At 38.7% G+C, this 16,385-nt stretch overlaps 1 protein-coding gene across 1 annotated transcript; it reads right to left on the bottom strand.

The window, feature by feature from the left end:
- Window positions 1–787: 787 nt before the first annotated feature.
- LOC127416808 (caprin-1-like) lies at window positions 788–14,807 on the bottom strand. Its single transcript, XM_051656358.1, has 18 exons — window positions 14,656–14,807; window positions 13,731–13,910; window positions 9,700–9,762; window positions 8,726–8,812; window positions 8,333–8,571; window positions 7,713–7,795; window positions 6,347–6,496; window positions 6,191–6,243; window positions 5,720–5,803; window positions 5,409–5,576; window positions 5,219–5,327; window positions 5,052–5,113; window positions 4,445–4,579; window positions 3,771–3,908; window positions 3,348–3,501; window positions 2,695–2,898; window positions 2,476–2,582; window positions 788–1,133 (listed from the first exon to the last, which is right to left on the bottom strand). Exons 2-18 carry the CDS (start codon window positions 13,908–13,910, stop codon window positions 1,047–1,049), a joined length of 2,103 nt encoding a protein of 700 aa, XP_051512318.1. The 5' UTR covers window positions 14,656–14,807; the 3' UTR covers window positions 788–1,046.
- Between the last annotated feature and the right edge of the window lie 1,578 nt (window positions 14,808–16,385).

Below are 16,385 nucleotides of genomic sequence, written 5' to 3'. Positions count from 1 at the left end.
CTTAAAACTGCCTTCAACCTTGAAAAACACAAGTGTAGTACAACTGATGCGGTTTTAAAAGGCATAGGGTGGTCACACAAAATATTGATTTAGTTTAGGTTTACTGCAGTTATGAAGTTAATTGATTAAATTATTTCATTTATTCATGGCATTCATTCATTTTTCGCAAACCTCCTCCCTATACATTTTTCACAACTACCTAAAATTGTTGCACATTATTGGAAGTAAACAAGTATGACAAATCATGATCACACATTGAGGAAAACAAAAACACTCTCCTGTTACATTGTTTCATGGAGTTGGGCACTTCTTGAATTCAGCACTTCATTCATTTAAAATGTCAACAGAGTTCTTTCATTATCACATTGGTCAGATGTGTCTGATATTCAAAATAGATAATACCCCTGAATTTATTTCCATGTAATGGAGCTTTAGACCAAGCCTTTACAAGCTGCTTCTCATGAGGTACTTTAGGTCAGACAGGGAGTGTGAAAAATCAAAACACAAGGCTCAAACACAATAGAAGAAAAGCAAATATAATGTGTGACTAATGGCTTTAAAATAAGAACCATTCTATTGCAGTAGAGCTTAAAACTGAAGCATCTTTATTGAAACTCATGAAGCAACATCACTTTACAAATTAAGGGTGTGAGAAAATCTTTAAAATATTCCAAAAGAAAAATAACCTTTTCAGAACCCAAATGAGTTGGTGTGGGGAAAAAAAAAAAAACCAAACAAAAAAAAAAAGTGGGGCAAAAGGAGAACTCCCAGTATTGGACCAGCTGTGGAAGGTATTTGAGCTTTATTTTGTACAAAAAATAAATTAGTGAAATATTTCAAGTTTACAGGAATCTGTAAGAAACACAGGGTAGCTTTAAAATCTTGACACAGTTTTCAGTTTGCGTTAAGAATCAGTGAACCATTTTCTCTTTAACATGTCAGTGTAGGCATCAATTGATCAATTCCAGGGAGCAAAAGAGCTGGGATGTGCACTTCAGTATTTCAATATTCAGTGTGTTCCAGGATGTAAGGTCAGTTAACAAGGCTTAAGACCGCATGGTTGGAGCATTTCCTCGAAGGGCCCCTCGAGAACCTTGGCCAGCACCACGTTTATAGTTCTGTTGGTATCCATCCTGTAGAAAGGTTAAGAGAACCATTAAGGAGAAACCCCTCTTTTGAACGGTAAAAGATTACTTGGAACTCTCATCAGTATTTTGAGTAGGTACTAGGATAGTACAGATGTCATGCATAATGTCTAGACTCCTTCCTACTGAATGTTCACAATTTTGTTGGTGATATTAAAGTACATAAGGAATATCTCATGATTTTAATGTGCTTTTAATTTGGCTATGAAGACCCCTAGGCTAATGATGTCAATAAAAGCTAATTAGAGTCAGGAGTTGGCAAACCTGGCATCCAATTAATGAAACTAGGTTGGAGGTGTGAGTTTGACATATAAAAAGCACTCAAAAATTGAGTTTGCTATTCACAAGAAGCATCTGCTGACGTGGATGCCTCATAGATCTCAGAAGACCTTTGACCAAGAACTGTTGCTTTGCAAAAAGCTGAGTTACAAAGTCATTTCAAAGAGCTTTGGTATTCATCCGTCCACAGTTAGACAAACTGTCTATAAAAGGAGACAATTTAGTACTGTGGCTACTCTCCCTAGAAGTGTCCATCCAGCCAAGATGACTCGAAGGGTACATTGCAGAATTCTCAATGAGGTAAAAAAAGATCCCTACAGTGACAGCTAATGACTTGAAGGAATCACTGGAACTGGTTAACATCTCCGTTCACGAGTCTACTATATGGAAAAAAATTAAACTGACATGGTGTCCAGGACACGACGAAGGAAGCCGCTGCTTTCCAATAAAAACATTGCTGCATGCCTGAAGTTTGCCAAAGACCACCTTGACACTCCACTACGCTTCTGGGAAAATGTTTTGTGGACTGATGAATCTTAAGGTTGAACTGTTTGGGAAGAACACGCAGCACTACATATGGCGTGAAAAGGGCACCGTATACAGTACCTACATGAAAACATCCCAATGTTTAAGTACAGTGGAGGGAGCATCATGATTTGGGGCTGCTTTGTTGCTTCAGGGCCTCGACCGCTTGCCATCATTGAGGGAAAAATGAATTCCCAAGTTTATCAAGATATCCTGCAGCAGGACAAAGACCCTAAACATTGAAGTAAATCCACTACAGAATGGCTTATTAGCTTAAGCACATTGTCTATACTTGTGACTCTGATGAAGATATCGCATTTTATGACCAATTAATGCAGAAAACCGGCTAATTCAAAGGGTTCACATACTTATTCTTGCCACTGCAGGCATGCACGTAAACACATACACAGTATATTGTCCAGCCCAATTGCTTACTATTCTCACTAGACGGCATTACTCCAACAGTCACGTCCACAAACACTCATGCAAAAAACAAAACAAAAAAAACGTACTGTGCATGGCTTACCCGTTGATAGTTGCTGTTGGAATAGTCTCGTGGAGTACTGAACTGGGTTTGTCCATATCCCGAGTTTGCAGAGTTGGAGAAGGGTGGGCGATAACCATCATATCCCCCTTGAATAAATTAGACATCTCTTACGATTCATCCATTAACTATTTTAAGGATCCTTAAATTCAAACCCATGGGACAACTACAAAATCTGCAGTACATCAGTTTGTCTTGTACCTCTGTAACCATTGGATGGTCCTCTGTAGCCATTGATCATACCACGCGAGTTTCGAGGGCCACCACGAGACATGGCTCTGCTGTTGTAGAAGGACTGAGTCTGGCGGCTGAACCCATTGCACTGGCCATTCGGCTGCTGGGACATGGGCTGGTGGCCAGTGGAGTTTGGGAGTGACTGTTCTTGAGAATGGAAGGCACCAACCACTGTTAGGTCAGAAGGAACACAGCTGAAAGTCTGATTCAAACCCCAACCTTAACAGAGATAGCTCACCTAAAAATGAAAATGCATTGTCGGACTAATGTTGTCCTAAGCCTATGACTTTATTTTGTCCGTGGACCACAAAAAGAGATGCTGGACAGAATGTTAAGTTATAAGCATAAGTCATCATAAACTTGCAATGTACAGAAAAAAGATGCAATGAAAGTGAATGGCGACGGAGGCTTTCATTCTGCCTAAAATCCCCTTTTATGTTACAAGGAAGAAAAAGTAATCCAGGTCTGGAGGGCGGTTGAGTAAATAATACATTTTCATTTTCTGGTGAACTACACATTTAAAAACAACTGTGTGGGGGTGTATGGGAAAGGATAATTATTTACAGGATTATATGGCAAGTATTAAAGGATGATCAGAGGGATTCTGAAGATTTTCTCACCAGACTGGAGCTGCTCTGGTGGCAAGTCTGTTTGCTCCACAGTGTGCTGCATCTGGCTATTAAAACCCTGGTTATAGCCATTCTGGTACTGGCTGGCCTGCTTCATTGAGTCCGTTTCATTAGATGGTGGGACAGGCGCATTGATCTTGAACACCTGTGAAGAATGGATTGAAGAAAAATGAAAATTGTTTCAATTGTTCCATGACAAAAGACAACCACTATATAAAAAATAAAATAAAAAAAAACCTCACAGGTTTGAAATAAAACATTCATGGCTTCCAATGTAAATCAACATAACACCCATTCTGTTTAGAAGCTAAAGATGATGCTGTTTTCATAGTATGCCCCATTTTATGTTTTTCATAGCAAAAAAAAAAAAAAAAAAAAAAAAAAAAGAGGTCTCATTATATTGAGGCACATTACAGTTTGCATGGACTGGAATGGGGCTGCGTTGACGTTGATGCCGCTGCCGTGCAGGGGTTTAGAGCTGGACTGGAACACCGGTGTCTGTGAAGGAGGGAGAACCGTAGAAGGGGGCTGCTCTGTCAGGGGTATGCAGGCCTACACAAAGAACATACAATTTACAACAAATTCATTTTTTCACATTTCGACAAATGTCAAAGTTCTTTTGATGCTAAAACTACTACTAATGTACACTGCATACTTAACACACATTTAGTGTGCTCAACAATGTTCTGAAAAACAAACCAAACAATGCATTGAGAACTGAACAGAACCACTGGAATGCATCAGTCGGTTCATATTAATGAATTTCATGAAGGCTTGCCCTATCATAATCAAAAACTAAAACGGAAAACTAGCCTCGCTACTACCGTTTCCCACTCAAACATGTAAACATGTTTAACAAGTCAGTAATTGAATGTGTATATTCATGCGATTGCCGTTTTCATAGACAAATACTTGACTTAATATGCGTAAATAAGCTTTTAAGTAACATTGATAACCCTACAGATAGGCCAAAGCAGTCAGCACTGCTTTGTAGAAACATTGGACCTTGACAAAACATTGTGCAATTTAAAAATACATCTAAGCATGATTCATTGAAATCAAAGTGATACAGAGGGTTGACAGCTTGCCTGAATAGCATCAATGGAGTCTGTCTGTGGTCGAGTATCAGCTGTGTGAGAGGACTGGTACACTGGTGGTGGAGTGGAGAAGGTTTCTGGTGGTGGAGTGGAGAAGGTTTCTGGTGGTGGAGAGACCATGGGGATCTGGGGAGAAAATAAATGTGCAAACATTTCTATATAAATAATAAATTTAAAACAGTGATGTAAAGGGTTAGTACAACCAAAAATGAAAATTCTGTCATGATGTTATTCCAATCTAGTTGTTCCAAACCCGTGTAACTGGGTAGATGTTAGTGATGTTAGTCTCAGTCACCATTCACTTTCATGGCATCTTTTTTTTTTTTTTTTTTTCCCACACACAATGAAAGTGAATGGTGACTGAGACTGTCATTTTGTCTAACATCTCCTTTGTGTTCCACAGAAGAATGTCAAAGTTTTGGAACAGTATGTGGGTGAGTACATGAAAATTTACATTTTTGGGTGAACTATCCCTTTAATGATTTCATCTTTCATTTTAGACCAGCTCAGTATACTCATGTTCTTGATTGTCCATCAGTGCAAGTAGATGATGTTCTTCACCACTGAATTTCATCCAGAACAAATTAACTACACTTACTTGTGAGGGTTCAGGCTGAATGGCAACCGCTGGAGGCAGCACAAGACGAGATTCTGGGTGAGCTATAGGTTGATAACAAAAACAAGTCCAGCAGTTAAGGACAATTATTGAAATGCTTAAACCATAATGAATTTTAAAAAAAGACCATGTGACTAGTATGAAATTACCTGATTGACACACCATTGAAGGGACATCCATACTTGCCCCTGGCTTCATAGGTTGTGCCGATACAATAGCCGGATCGAGAGACTGGCCGTCAAAATCAAGCATGGATTCCTGTGAATGAGTAAGGCATTTAAAATGTATAAACATGCTATATGTCTAATGCCAAATGAAACCAATTTTCAAAAAGCCCACCTGTATGAAATTGTATGGTCCCTGCATCTGTGCCATGAGATCCTGAACCACCTGCTTTCTAACCACAGGGTCTGAAGGGGGTGTGGGAGTCACAATGGTCAGTGGGTGGGGCTCTGGGATGACAGGGGAGGGAGCCATCAGAATTGGCTGTTGCATGGAGTTAACCACCTGTCACAGACCAAAGTAGCTGATCAATGCTTTTGGAAAAAAACAATTACACACTAATCCATACTTAAAAAAAAAAAAAAAAAAGAAACTTGATGCCACATAAATGGTTAAGTAAACCTCAGATGGTTTCTAGAGTTGGTTACCTCTGTTTTGGCACTCCATTCCTCTCCTTGCTCCTTGTTTCCACTCCTGATGGGGCTCTCTGAAATGAACTGCCTATTTACAAACTGAAGAAAAAAAAAAAAAAAAAAAAAAAGAAAAAGATGGGCAATGGTGAGGAAACTGAGCTTAGGTGTGCTTATTATTGTCATGACATTATTTCTTTTTTTCTGAGGTCCCATTTATAATGTTACAGTTTTTGTGCCACCATCATCTCTCTGACCCTTAGAATTAACCTGTCCAAGGCAAAGTTTCTGATAACCCAAGTTCAGAATTAGTTATTCTTGCTTAGTTGAAATAACTGCTATTTTTGGACAGCTGACAGTTATGCTATGCTTTCATAGTATAACTAACTCATTTCAAAAGATAAAGGAAAATTTGAGTCCACGTGATGTGACCCCTTTTAAGCCTGCATTTCGCAGGTCCATATTTAACGTATCTAAAACATGCCTCACCTCTGTTGGCTCAATCGCAATGGGTTCTGTGTACTCTTCCATAATTTCAACCTCTGTTAGGAGACAAAAACAAAAAGGTCACAGAAACCAGTCGGTTACAGTTTCAGAATGATACAGTCACCTGTGTAATATAAAATGAGAGGGAACACATTTTACCAGTGTCTGCAGGGTGCTCCTCCGCTTCAGACACTTCGACTGCGGCTTCGACTTCAGACACTTCTGCACAAACTCCATTTTGATGAGACGGCACTCTATCAAAGTAGCCGCTCTGCAGAACCCTTTCCAATGTCTCATTCAGTGCTTTATCTGGGAGATGAGGCAAGAAACCCAATTAGCCTTCTAATGACCATTCTACTATTAAGTTATCCAAGATTCCAACACCATCTCTTCATATTTCTCATTTGTTGGTTTTAGGGTCCAAAACAGGCTAGTGTTTAGTTCTGCCAGAAAAAAAAAAAAGTCTCAACTTTATGTGTGGTTAACTCTCATTTAGTTAGCAGCTACCATCCATCATATAACAGCCCAGCTGGTGAATAGCCAATAGATGTATTTATATGCCATGAGCCACTTGATCCCCTGCTGAATACCATGGGAGGAAAGCACTCAAGGCTGGGAGCTAAGGTATTGTTGGGCAATATATATATTTAATATCATCAAGAGTTAATTTTTTTTTTTTTTTTTTTTTTTAACTGTATCATCCAAGTTAACCAACACTAGGCACTACAGCAGACCATCCAACATGTGAAAATATTGACTAAGTTAGTGCTAATTCGCATTTCAAGGTTAGGTTATACGGCTACACTCTGATGGCTCACTCAAACTTAAACGAGAATTTGACTTATTGACCACATTCCCCTGACTGATCAAGTGATCTTTCACTGTCAGTGTCCTTGGAGATTTACCCACCCCCACAGCTGCAAGAACACAATTCAGATTTGGAAGGCAGAGGACATGGATCTTGCCACTCCACCCACTGCTGAGTCAGGAAAGGCCTCCACCATTTAGCCTCATAGCTGAACATTGCAGTGTATGCCAACCTTTCCCATATCAATATCATGAGGTAAAACCTTTCTAAAATTAAACACGATTGCCTTCAAATACCCCCAACCTACATGCAACATTCTAAATCACCACAATGCTTTTGGAAACTTACAACAATGCATGTCGTAAATTTCTAATTATATAACATAATTCAAAAAAATATCTGAAATAGCATATATAAGTCTCCTTGCATCAGACTTGCAATTGGAACCTGAAAAAATGGCAGTTGGACAATTGTTAGCATTTTGAAAATAATGGCTGAACAACCACATACTTTTAACACCAGCAAAAAGCTGATCCCATCTCAGTCATTTGTCAGATATCACTGATGGAGTTGTCAGTCGCTGACGTGTCTATGTCAAGAATTCTATTACGATTTCTATCTAGAATCCTTTCATTAAAACATTTTAAATATTCTCATGTATAGTAGTTTTCATGAACTGTCTGACTCTGAATGTGTTTACCAAGTCAATTGACATACATGTTGTTCCTGCTACAGGCTTGTCCTTCCCCTCCAAGAGTTCCCATAAGTGCTGTGATGCTTCCTGATACTGGTCAGTCAACCTGTGTGAGATAAGATCATTCCTTTATGAATATACAGTACAATTCAGATGGAGCGAATCAACAGAAACCTCTTAACACAATGAGGTTTCTGAGAAATGAACATTAAAAGCACCAAAAAAAAACAAACAAAAAAAAAAATGTGCATGGGCAATCCAAAATCAATTAAAATCTATTAAAAGGTTAGTTCACGCAAAAATGAATGCGGGTTTGGATCAACATGATGGTTTGAGTAAATTCAAATTCAAATTTTTGAGTGAACTAACCCATTAAGAGAGCCATGTTACAAAGAAGGAGCTGGTAAATTTAAAAGCATGCATTATCAATGTCAAGACCACAACTTCTATCAAATTTATTTTGATGGAGATCCAAATGCACGTTAATGCTAATATTGACACCATGAAACCATCTGCTAGGCTTCAGGTTACAGTTTGAAAACACTGACACTCATGTTAAAAGCAAAGTAATTTAACACCATAAAAATTGCCCACTTACACAAACACTGAAGCAGTTAATATGCATCAGCGTAGCCTACTTCACCTGATGGTTTGGTCATGTTCAGGCCCCACCAGCTTGTTAAACTCATCCAGGGCAGTAAGGTCACTCTCAGTCAGCAGCGAGGGACCTTCAGCTCCTTGCAATAGCTCCTGTCGCACATTCTCATCGCCAAGTCGGTAAAGGAGGAACTGCAGCTTCAGAACCCTGTTTAGCCTTTTCTGCTCCACCTCCTCTCGCTGGAGCTGCTCCCGTCGCGCTGCTTTCTTAACAGTCTTTTGGATCTGTCCAATGAACAAATCCCTGTCAAACTGATCCTACAGGCACCTCACACTCACTTCAGTTTTGGAACTCTACATGTTCTCAACAACATAACATGCATATATAAATGTGGCACCTCAAGCAAGAAAATAGCAAATCCAATTGTCATGTACTCACTTCCTGACCCAAAGCCAAAAAGCTCTTCTGCAGCTCTCGTGCAAACTCAAGATTATTGGTTACTTCCTGGTACTTAGACAGGGCTTCCTAAATTGATTATGTAATAGGAGATATTTTAGAGGGAAAAAGGTAACCAGTTCTAAACAGTAATATATCATTTGCATTTTGTCTAGCAACACAACACCATTATAATAGTATAAGCTAGTTCAATTTACTCTTACAAAATAGACAGATAGGTAGATAGTCAAAAAATAATAATAATACTTAGGAAAAATAAAGGAATAATTCACCCAAAAATTTAAAATCTCATGATTTACTGACCCTCATGCCATCCCAGTATGCAAGTGAAAGCTGAGATTTTTAGTAAAAAAAGGACACCCACACCAATTATATTACTTCAGAAGATATATGGATTTAACCACTGGAGTTGTATGGATTACTTTTATGCTACCTTTATGTGATTTTTGGAGCTTCAAATTTCTGTTCAACATTCACTTGCATTGCATGGACCTACAGAGCTGAGATATTCTTCCAAAAATATGTGTTTGTGTTCTGCAGAAGAATGCACAAAGAATGTGAATCACCAAAAACAAAAGACCTCTTAGGAGACAAGAGCACTTAGGAGGGCTGGTAAAAGTGGACATTTATAGTAAAAAAATAAAAATGTCAACATTTATCTGTTTCTCACCCATACCTATCATATCGCTTACGACAAACCACGGAGTCGTAATGATTACTTTTATGCTGCCTTTAAATGCTTTATGGAGCTTCAAAGTGCTGGTCACCATTCACTTCCATTGTATGGACCAACAGAGCTGAGATGTTCTTCTAAAAATCTTTGTGTTCAGCAGAAGAAAGAAAGTCATACACATCTTGGATGGTATGAGGTAAGTAAATGAGAATTTTCATTTTGGGGTGAAATATTCCTTTAAATCATGCAATAATAAATTAAAAAATAAAGACAGTTTTCCCACCAGCTGGTCCTGGTTGAGGCGTTCTCCTTTGCTGATCCTTGCCTGGTATTCATCAAGCTTGCTCTGAAGACATACAAGTATAAAGTGAAGTTATATACATTGTAATAATCTAGGGCTAATTTTAATTATTCATTTCAAAGTCATCTGATAGTTTAAATGTACTCTTTTCCCGTTCTCAAAACCCTGCTAATGTAGTCACCACAAGAACATGGAGTTAAAGCATCCGTCCAAGCCATTAAAACTGCATCATTTTGTTTGAGAGAAAAGCTGGGGTATGAAAGGGTGTATCTCCATAACCCAATTTGCAATTAAGGAACAAATGTTCTGTTCATCATGATTAAAAAAAAAAAAAAAAAAAGAGGACTTTGTTCCAAAAAGGTGCAGCATGTGGTTGAATTATGAGAGGATTATCTTATGTCAAGGATCAGTTGGAAAGAGGCCAAGTTCTGACAAATCTTGAATTCATCAAAAAAGGAATACTGACAGATTCATTAAAAACATTCCCCAAGTGTAATTTATTCAAGTCATGATGCTAACAAATGCAACCTTTGCTTCATAATTCAACCTCTAAACATGATACTAAATAAATTAATTCCTATTCCCTATAAATTAATCGATAAGCCAAATTAAAGCTATAAATATAAATAATGCTATAAAAGCAATATGCTGGACTACTGTCAGTAAATTAAAATCTAAGCCCAGAAGACCACAGGATCTCTGCAGGTACCTGAAGCCAAAGGCACTTACTGCGAATCATGAGGACCCACACCAGTCTGTGACTCACTTATCTTGACAAACCCATTCCAACAACTCTGAGAGCTTATTGCTTCGTTCTCAAAACATCAACAACTCATTTACATGCATATTTGCGCCTGTTCTGATACTCTGTGCTACCTGCTCAGGATGTGCTACCAGCAGTAAAAACAGTGATGTGTAAAGCTACAACATGGATAGCACAAGTCAGGGGGCATGGGGAACCTGTTGGTATGTGCTACAACAGTATGAAAAGTGTTAAAAACCTAGGTAGCACATCTTGTCAGGCAGATAATACCTATCAGGATGTGCTACCAGCAGATCTATCATGTAGTCATGTATCCCTAACACTATGCGATTATAGCATTGGTAGCTCATCCTGATAGGTAGCATATACAGGTGCATCTCAATAAATTAGAATGTCTGTGGAAAAGTTCATTTATTTCAGTAATTCAACTCAAATTGTGAAACTCGTGTATTAAATAAATTCAGTGCACACAGACTGAAGTAGTTTAAGTCTTTTGTTCTTTTAATTGTGATGATTTTGGCTCACATTTAACAAAAACCCACCAATTCACTATCTCAACAAATTAGAATATGGTGACATGCCAATCAGCTAATCAACTCAAAACACATGCAAAGTTTTCCTGAGCCTTCAAAATGGTCTCTCAGTTTGGTTCACTAGGCTACACAATCATGGGGAAGACTGCTGATCTGACAGTTGTCCAGAAGACAATCATTGACACCCTTCACAAGGAGGGTAAGCCACAAACATTCATTGCCAAAGAAGCTGGCTGTTCACAAAGTGCTGTATCCAAGAATGTTAAAGTTGAGTGGAAAGAAAAAGTGTGGAAGAAAAAGATGCACAACCAACTGAGAGAACTGCAGCCTTATGAGGATTGTCAAGCAAAATCGATTCAAGAATTTGGGTGAACTTCACAAGGAATGGACTGAGGCTGGGGTCAAGGCATCAAGAGCCACCACACACAGACATGTCAAGGAATTTGGCTACAGTTGTCGTATTCCTCTTGTTAAACCACTCCTGAACCACAGACAACGTCAGAGGCATCTTACCTGGGCTAAGGAAAGTCCAAAGTCCTCTTTTCAGATGAGAGCAAGTTTTGTATTTCATTTGGAAACCAAGGTCCTAGAGTCTGGAGGAAGGGTGCAGAAGCTCATAGCCCAAGTTGCTTGAAGTCCAGTGTTAAGTTTCCACAGTCTGTGATGATTTGGGGTGCAATGTCATCTGCTGGTGTTGGTCCATTGTGTTTTTTGAAAACCAAAGTCACTGCACCCATTTACCAAGAAATTTTGGAGCACTTCATGCTTCCTTCTGCTGACCAGCTTTTTAAAGATGCTGATTTCATTTTCCAGCAGGATTTGGCACCTGCCCACACTGCCAAAAGCACCAAAAGTTGGTTAAATGACCATGGTGTTGGTGTGCTTGACTGGCCAGCAAACTCACCAGACCTGAACCCCATAGAGAATCTGTGGGGTATTGTCAAGAGGAAAATGAGAAACAAGAGACCAAAAAATGCAGATGAGCTGAAGGCCACTGTCAAAGAAACCTGGGCTTCCATACCACCTCAGCAGTGCCACAAACTGATCACCTCCATGCCACGCTGAATTGAGGCAGTAATTAAAGCAAAAGGAGCCCCTACCAAGTATTGAGTACATATACAGTAAATGAACATACTTTCCAGAAGGCCAACAATTCACTAAAAATGTTTTTTTTATTGGTCTTATGATGTACTCTAATTTGTTGAGATAGTGAATTGGTGGGTTTTTGTTAAATGTGAGCCAAAATCATCACAATTAAAATAACCAAAGACTTAAACTACTTCAGTCTGTGTGCACTGAATTTATTTAATACACGAGTTTCACAATTTGAGTTGAATTACTGAAATAAATGAACTTTTCCACGACATTCTAATTTGAGATGCACCTGTATTTTCAGGATGTTGTGTCGAAGTCTGTTCCCCTATGTTTCCTCAGTTAGTGTTCCCCGTAGCGCCGTTATACATTAAACATAGTGGAAACAGACTTCGACGAAGGAGAAACAGACTTCGGCAAAGTGGAAACAGATGAAGGGGAACAGACTTCGACGAAGGGGAAACAGATGAAGGGGGAACAGACTTCGACGAAGGGGAAACATGGGGGGAACAGACTTCGACGAAGGGGAAACATGGGGGGAACAGACTTCGACGAAGGGGAAACATAGGGGGAACAGACTTCGACACATCCCACTATGTTTCCCCGGTTAGTGTTACCCGTATTGCCGTTAAATACTAAACATAGGGGGTAACAGACTTCGACACTAACCTAAGGGGAAACATAGGGGGAAACGGACTTCGACAGCGCCGTTAAATATTAAACATGGGGTGAACAGTCTGTTTCCCCTATGTTTAATGTTTAACGGCACTAAGGGGAACACTAACCGGGGAAACAAACTTCGACACAACACCGGCAATATCCCCGTTTTTACCGTGCCAAACCTCTTTTAAGTCGCCATGTTCGTTACATCTCCATGTGCGCGTGAAACTCTTCGTGATTACAGTAACTGACAAAAAGCGTCAAGGAATAACTTGGAATTCATATCGTGTCACAAAAAGCTACTAGCAGATGTAAATAAGGAACATGGCAAACAAAACTGTCAAGAAAACTGGAATAACGTTAAAAGCTGTCCAGTTAGCTCATAGATATCATGGGTTAGCTTGTGTTGAACTGAATGCTAGCCGGTTAGCATCTGTGTTTGACACAAAGAACATCAGTGACACAAAGTTGAGCTTATAAACGATTTAAAGTAGATTTTAAAGGGTCATTCATTCAAATACTTTCCATTCAAAAGGTCTCAAACACAATTCATAGCGTCGCGTTTTTTATAACTGGCCTGGTTGGCAGCGTTTCGAGGAGGATTTTCTCTGGTGAAAAATTGGCCGACATACTTGAGATTTATACGTTCAAAGTTCACACTACAGTTATTTACGTCGGTTATATATGAAATGTGAAAACATGCGTCTATGTGTGATGGGTATTAATGCAGTCTGTTATACAAATAACACAGAGACAAAGATATAATCTGTCATGTTGCGAAGATGTATCCATTATTGGAGTGTTGCATGAGCAATGATTGAACATAAAAGAATATCTGAATAAGTGGATCAGTTACTTGGGACAGTTACAATGTACTTTAACTGTACATTCATGTGGCAATGTTAGTTGATACTAATTCAGCTAATGTTTCAATAGTAGTACAATCTAGAAAGACAAATTGGTACCTTTTTCTTCTCCATATTGCGGACTTTCTTTTCAAGAACCACCAGCACCTGATTCATGGCTTCTGACTGGGTTCCAGTCAGCTGGTTGCTGGCTGTGATTTGGTTCATTGATCCGGGAGCGGATCCCAAGTCCGGGCTGGCAGACTTCACAGTCCTGGTGCAATTTGTTGCCGAGGGCATCTGATCAAGGGTCAATAACAGGTTGTATAGTAAATAACACAGTAGGGGTATGAAGATAACGTCTTAAAATCAGTACTGCGTTGTTGTCACACAAAGACATTGCCATTTGAGGTATTAAACGTCAACAGAGCTCCAGTTTTAAGGTTTGATCAGTCCAACATTACAGTAAGGGTCCAGCTGAAAATGTAGAAAAGACCGTCTGAATGGCAGTGAGACGATTACCACCACAACTCAGACCAGAACATGTGTAACGTAGGTTGCTTGTAACAAAACTGGTGCTTTGAAAGAAGATGGTTTCATATTCGATCATATCAGATTTCAGAAGCGACAATTTGCCGTTTGGACGAGAGATTTGGCGAGAAATCAGATCCACCTTTCTGACGACCAACTGGTTGCTCAATTTTAGTTGGTAATAAAATAAATTATAGGTGTCCAAGTGTTTGTTTAATGTTTTGTTAAAAAGAATGACAAATTTATATTCCTGCAATTACATTATATGACGAACTACATAGCCTAGATTTTGCCTGATAATGTTTTTAGCTGGCAATGACGGAGCAGTACAATTATTAAAACCTGTCAACATTTAATATAATGTTTTTCCACAGATGCGAAGAGCAGAACACATTGTCATGGGAAACCCATTGTCCGCATTTCCCATTTCAGACAGAAACTGTCCATTTCGTCACTGAATCCAGACAGTTCAACACTGACATCAGTGATTTGGATGATATACACATGTGCTCACCTTTATGCGTAATATGTCCACAAGGGAGAAAAACAATCGTAAAGTGGTAAATAAGTCAAAGCGTTGATTGTGTTGCTTTCTATTTTCTCTTTCAATTTACTATGGGATCCGCCCCGCCGGCCTCACCGACAACTGAGAGCGACTGAAAGGCGAGGAAAGGGTTTATACTGAGGAAGGGCCCCGTTCATAGACGCCCATGATTTTGCCTGTGACCCACTGACATTTATTTACAGTCAATAATTACAAAAACTGCGCGATTGACCAATATATATTTGAAAGTAAACACAGCGTAAGCGACGCATAAGAAAGAGTCATGAAGTTGTCCGAAAAATGTCAATGTTATATGAAGTCGTTCAACAGGCAAGAGAATCTTCACACTTTGATTTGTCACAGAACGCGTGTGAAAACCAACGTGTTGATTTTATATAAGTATGACCAGAGATTTTTCCGTTGGAGAGCGTAACGGTCAACCAGTATTACGACAGTAAGTCAACGTTTGCGGATACCATACAAATGAATAGGGAGAGCCGTAAACCGACACCTACCTGTCGCATAATTATCCGTGTCTTCTCTTATAAAACAACAATTTTATCGTAGTATAACTCCACACATAGTTCACTCCAAAATGATTTTTTTGTGTTAAGAATGTTGTAGATTAGCGGACAGGTGGTCAACTCATTAAGTGATGAGCTATTTTCTCACAGAAGAAGCTTATTCAGAGTACTCAAGCATCTCCTCCATAGACATCACCTCGCCAGTGAACCGCCCCTAAAATGTCAATGTGTCCGCCCCGTTATGCTTTTTTTTTCTTTCGGAAAACATTTTAGCTATCCTAGGTATAAGGGCTCTGGTATGAGAATACATGAAAACAAAAGATAGAGAATATTAAGATGAAGAGATATATTTCAGTGATTTTGTACAGCATTGTGGTACTGTGTTTTGATTTATTATATTATAATATTTTCCAAACTTAACTTGCTTTCTAGAATGTGCTAAGTCACTCACTCATACACTATTTGGGCACTCTAACCATGTATATTTAAATGACTTCAACAGTATATGCTACTATTATATGACCTGTCAATTTAATAAAAATATTAAATATAAAAATGTGTTATTGTTTTATTTATCTTTAATTATTTATTTATTGGAGAAAGTGTTGCCTTTATGCCAACATTATTTAATACAATATTTTTAGACATTATTTAATGTAATTCCTTAAACTTTAATTTTCATGTATTGTTGCAAGGTCTCTTTTCAATTTCAACGCCAATAACAAATAATCTTGGGAACACACAGCTGTAAAACACAAATCAGTCGGCAGATGGCAGCAGAGCGATTCAAAGAATAGTTCACCCAAAAAATGAAAATTCTCTCATCATTTACTCACCCTCATGCCATCCCAGAATATTTCAGCTCTGTAGGTCCATACAATGCAAGCGAATGGTAACCAGAACTTTGAATCTGCAAAAATCACATAATGTCAGCATAAAACGTCCATCCAACTGTAAGATCCATACGACTCCAGTGGTTTAATCCATGTCTTATGAAGCAATATGACAGCTGTGGGTGAGAAACAGATCAAGTCCTTTTTTCCTATAAATGTCCACTTCAATTTTCACTTCCACATTCCTCTTCTTTTTTTTTTTTTGTTTTTTTGTTTTTTTGGACATTAGCATTCATCATACATATTACTTAAATATTGATCTGTTTCTCACCCACACCTGTCA

This window comes from Myxocyprinus asiaticus, chromosome 26 (genome assembly GCF_019703515.2).
Source record: "Myxocyprinus asiaticus isolate MX2 ecotype Aquarium Trade chromosome 26, UBuf_Myxa_2, whole genome shotgun sequence".
Lineage (NCBI taxonomy): Eukaryota > Metazoa > Chordata > Actinopteri > Cypriniformes > Catostomidae > Myxocyprinus > Myxocyprinus asiaticus.
This window is presented reverse-complemented; position numbering and strand designations above follow the sequence as displayed.